The sequence below is a fragment of the Arachis ipaensis genome, chromosome B09, assembly GCF_000816755.2.
Source record: "Arachis ipaensis cultivar K30076 chromosome B09, Araip1.1, whole genome shotgun sequence".
NCBI lineage: Eukaryota > Viridiplantae > Streptophyta > Magnoliopsida > Fabales > Fabaceae > Arachis > Arachis ipaensis.
The window spans coordinates 138,000,785-138,005,767 of record NC_029793.2 but is presented as its reverse complement, the minus strand read 5'-3'; the positions used below and the strand labels follow the sequence as shown (position 1 = coordinate 138,005,767).

At 38.4% G+C, this 4,983-nt stretch overlaps 1 protein-coding gene across 1 annotated transcript; it reads left to right on the top strand.

Annotated features, from left to right (window-relative positions):
- On the top strand, positions 723-4,738 carry LOC107617919 (NAC domain-containing protein 17). Its single transcript, XM_016319799.2, has 5 exons — positions 723-1,345; positions 1,953-2,230; positions 2,348-2,626; positions 2,733-3,291; positions 3,623-4,738. Exons 1-5 carry the CDS (start codon positions 1,156-1,158, stop codon positions 3,994-3,996), a joined length of 1,680 nt encoding a protein of 559 aa, XP_016175285.1. The 5' UTR covers positions 723-1,155; the 3' UTR covers positions 3,997-4,738.

Sequence of the window (4,983 nt, the reverse complement as noted above, 5' to 3'; positions counted from 1 at the left end):
GTATGTTTCATCGAGTTTAGAATCGTATTAGAATATAAAAAACACGCCCAATATATCATTTGGATCATATTTGAGTTAGGATAAATCTAATTTTCCTTGGTCCATATACACCCTAGTTAAATTATTGATAGCCAAAGTAAAAATTTATCAAATATGTATCCGAGTCAGGGTTCTTTGTTGGATATTTTAAAAAAAACCTAACTTAATTTGACTCATTTGTTAATGTTAGAGTTTTATTTGCTACATAAAAAATTTTATTTAACGTATTATTATTTTTTATTAACATAAAATGCTCAATTTACAAATGTATATTTTTTTTATCACGTTTTAAATAATTTGAGACATTTTCATCAATAACAAATTTTAAAAATATTTTTGTCATTTAAAAAAAATTTAGGTATTTTTTTTTTGGTTTATCCTATTAAAATACTAGATGCAATGATGAATATACCAAATCAAAATCGTGATTTGCTTGTGCGAGATGCCACATAAGACCTAATGTTCACACACAAAAGCACAATCACATACACCCAAGATCACAAAAACCCAATGCTCACCTCAAACACCCTAATCACACCCTTAATCAACGACTTGAATACCACGCAATCACATCATGTCACGGAGCTCACACTCTCTCCCTGCTCCCTCATCGCACTGAATCACTCTCCCATATGAAGGTTCCCAGTCATTACTGCTAGGAGTCTAAGTACTACGCCAAGCTTCCTTCTTTGACCATAACACTATCCAATTCCAACCCCCCAGACCCCCTTTCTTCTTTTTCACACCGCAATTTTTTCCACAATCGATCCCATTTTAAGCTTCTCTCTCCCTCTAGGTTTTTTTTTTTTTTCATTCGACGGTTCATTCCTCGAATTCTCGTACCCCGAGGATTCGATTCGGGTCATGTAGTCGTAGGTTTTCGGTTTCTACAACCGCTTGATCCACAAAGCTCGGATTCTTTTTTTTCTTCACTTTTTTGGGGGGTTGTGAATTCTGATCCTCTATTTTTGGGGGTTTCGATTCCGTGATTCAATTTCTTCTTCCGGATTCCTCTAATCGCATCGATTAACTGGGTGTTTGGTTTCGTAGCCTGTCGATTCAGAAAGTTTCGGTTTGTTCCTTTGGGTGTTTGGTCTAGGGTTTTTCGGATTGAGTATGGGTGCTGAAGCTGGTGCAACTGAGTGTTTCAGTAAGGCCATGGCGTCGATGCCTGGGTTTCGGTTTCATCCCACGGATGAGGAGCTGGTTATGTACTATCTGAAGAGGAAGATATGTGGGAAGAAGCTGAAACTCGACGTGATTCTAGAAACCGATGTTTACAAGTGGGATCCTGAGGAATTGCCAGGTATACTGTTATACTCTGTGAACTCGAGTGTTTCTGACTGTTATAGCGTTGACTTAGGGTTTGCGTTATTTGTGTAATTGTGTTCTTTTGTTTGATTCTTATCAAGTTGTTGATTGATACTTTAGGATGTATGTGTTTAAACTTGGGTCCTCGTGTTGCGAATAGTGTGATTGCTTGGGTTAGAATACTAATAAACCAATTATAGTTGATATTCTGAATGCTTGTGTTGAGATATCTTGACTGATTTGGTGCATATTCCATATAAATTGAATATATGGCTTTCGTGCGATGATCTGTCAGATTATGGCTTTCTTGGTCCGTCCAAACTGGGATTTTTTACTTACCATATAATTACGGTTAATAACGTTTGCTAATAATTTATCTGTTCATGGGATTTGTGGTTTTGGTGTTCGAAGGTTGCAGTTACTCTTATGATGCGAACAAATTATACAGATAGGGTATGATGCTGGTACACTGCTTGCACCATTGTCAAACTTAGTCCAGATAGGGTTTTAAGTTGATATTAAAGATTGTATGGAACTTTTTTTTTTCCACTTTTCTTTATTTTCTTTTCGGTTGATTGCTGATAGTTTGTAATATTTCGCAGGGATCTCTGTACTGAGGACTGGAGATAGGCAATGGTTCTTTTTCACTCATAGAGATAGGAAGTATCCTAATGGTGCGAGGTCCAACCGAGCAACAAGGCAAGGTTACTGGAAAGCAACAGGAAAGGATCGTAATGTGACCTGCAATTCTCGGTCAGTTGGAGTGAAAAAGACTCTGGTTTTCTATAGAGGCAGAGCTCCTAATGGTGAGCGGACCGATTGGGTTATGCATGAATACACCATGGATGAAGAAGAGCTGAATAGGTGCCAGGATATTAAGGTATCTTCCTGAAGTAACATTTTTTATTTAAATTTACTGGATGATTGTTTTCTATACTCTATTCTCATTCATCATGGAAAGAACATTGCTTACTGATCATCTTTTTTTCGTTATCAGGACTATTTTGCACTTTACAAGCTATACAAGAAAAGTGGACCTGGTCCTAAAAATGGAGAACAGTATGGTGCACCATTTAAAGAAGAGGAGTGGGCTGATGATGAATGTGTAGATTTCAATATTAACTCAGCAGATCGGGAGGTAGTAAATACTGTCCCTGTTAATGATCAGCTGCCTCCTTTGGCCGATGATGAAGTCACGGATATGATTAATCAAATTTTGGATAATGAGCTTGCCCTTGACCAGCAATTTGGTGACGACCTTCTTGAATTTCCTCAGGTATGTGGTCATAACAAATTTTGTTACTTATTTAGTTTTGATTGCCTAACTTCTACTTTATTTCCATAAATGATCGTCTGAATCAAATTCCTTATGAATCATATAGGTTGTTGCTGAAGAAACACAAAGTACTGTGGTGGATCAGTTCTCTGAGGCAGTGACGGACCCCGAGTACAATGATATTTACCACTCAACCAGTCAGCACTATGATGCGCAGAATGTCAACTTCAATCAGTCGGTTGCATCTCACCTTCATGCCCCGGAAGGATCAGAAGTTATTTCTACTGCCAACATTCAAGTAGAAGACTATAACTTTCAGGAGGATGACTTCTTGGAAATCAACGATCTCAATGGTAGTGAACTTACAATTCCAAATATGGAAACACCAGTGGAGAACCTGCAGTTTGAAGATGGATTGTGTGAACTTGATCTGTTCCAAGATGCAGAGATGTTTCTTCGTGACTTGGGACCAATCAATGAGGAAACCATTCCACATTCATATATGAATAATGCCCCTGGAAGCAACATTGAAAATCAGAATTATCACTTGCTACCCAATCCAGAGGACACTACTCAAAATGTTCATGAATTTTGGATGCATGATGAAAGAAACACCCTGAGTCTGTTTGAAGGCTTTGATGATTCTGTCTCTCAACAAAATCCAGGTATACTGATCAGTGCAAGACACAGTGTTGCTCAACTCCCAAAAAATATTTTTAATGTCTTTGATTTGGATGGAGATGCAAGCTTCACATCTCATTTGTGCTGAGCTCTTCACAGATTACTGCTCCTGGTTGACATGCCAGCTTATGCATGGCAGAAACCATTTAGGAGTCTAAATTTTGTTGCTCTATTGAGAGTTTTACAAACTAAGATTTCTAAATAGGGAAATGTTAAATTTGAGCCTGTTTAAAGCGGCTCTTATGTAAAAATAAAAAATAGGTCCTAGGCTCAGTAGGCTGTCTCTAATATTTGCTAGTTTCTGGTCATGTTTAGGTGCTGTATGTGACTCTGCCAGCTTTCCTACTACTGAAGGCTATGATAATCAAAGTAGCATTGCAGAAGATGTTGCTACAAGTAGATTCTCTTCGGCTCTCTGGTCCTTTGTTGAGTCAATACCTACCACTCCTGCATCAGCTGCGGAAAATGCTCTAGTGAATCGGGCTTTGAATCGAATGTCTAGCTTCAGCCGAGTGAAGATTAATATCAAGCCGACGAACACAGCTGCAGGTAAAGACACTGCAACTACGAAGAGAGTGGGCAGAAAAGGATTTTCATTCCTTTTCTTCCCAATTCTTATTGCTTTATGTGCTTTCTTATGGGTTTCTCTTGGAACTTTTAGATTATTAGGGAGATGCATCGCTCCTTGAATATGTAAATCAAAAGTTTTGATGCTATTATGCTATATATGTTCTATCTGGGATCTCCCCAAGATGACTGAAATAGTATTGTTCTAACATATTCAAAAAATAAAAAATAATATTTTATTCTTTGGGACTGTTAGAAGTTTTAAGTTTAGGCAATATTAGGACTATGGTTGGGAGCAACGGTGGAGAGGGGAGGGTGAGGTGTGGCTGGGACAGGTGTTCGAAAACCGTATTTCGGGGAGTTTGATGGGGAATGCAAAGCATGGCATAGGAAGGGCATGTGGGAACCCTTGATCATGACCCCTCTCCAAATTGGAGGGGTGGATACAGAACACTTAGCTGTCCCTCCCAGGCCTTCTTCATCTTCCAAACAATAAATCACCAGCCATTCCTCTCCACTCTTCCACTTCATCAAGGACCCTTCCCCTCAACCCCCTCCATACTTCCAAACGTAGCCTAGGTGAGTCTTAACAATCTTAATCCAAGAGAAAGGGGTTTATATGAATTTGCAGGGTGGATTGGTAATGCACCAAGTTATTTATTATTTTTGTTTATTTATCGGACCCATGTAAATATCTTGTTTGGGTTTTTAAGTCAGACAGCACTACCATTGGATGTTGATTGTACATTGTAAAGCTGAACCCTTTGTGAGATATCGTAGTATTGATGTATCTATACCTATACCCTTTAAGACATTTGTAATATTATATGCAATTGATAGTATATATGCCTTGGGCATTATATTTTTGTTGTTAGAAGCACGGTAACCCGGAAAATAAAGCTGTGTGTACTGTGTAGTTCTCGATAGCTGTTGTGTAAGCAATTGATGGTTACTACTCCCTTAACATGGTTGCTAACCCGAAATGCGTTTGCGGTATGCTTTGTATTTTTTGACAATCGAGATATTTCATATGGCTTAACACTCGAAAATTCTAAGCTTGAAAGGATATGCAATGCGCATACCATAATTTCGGATGATTGGTATGCTCC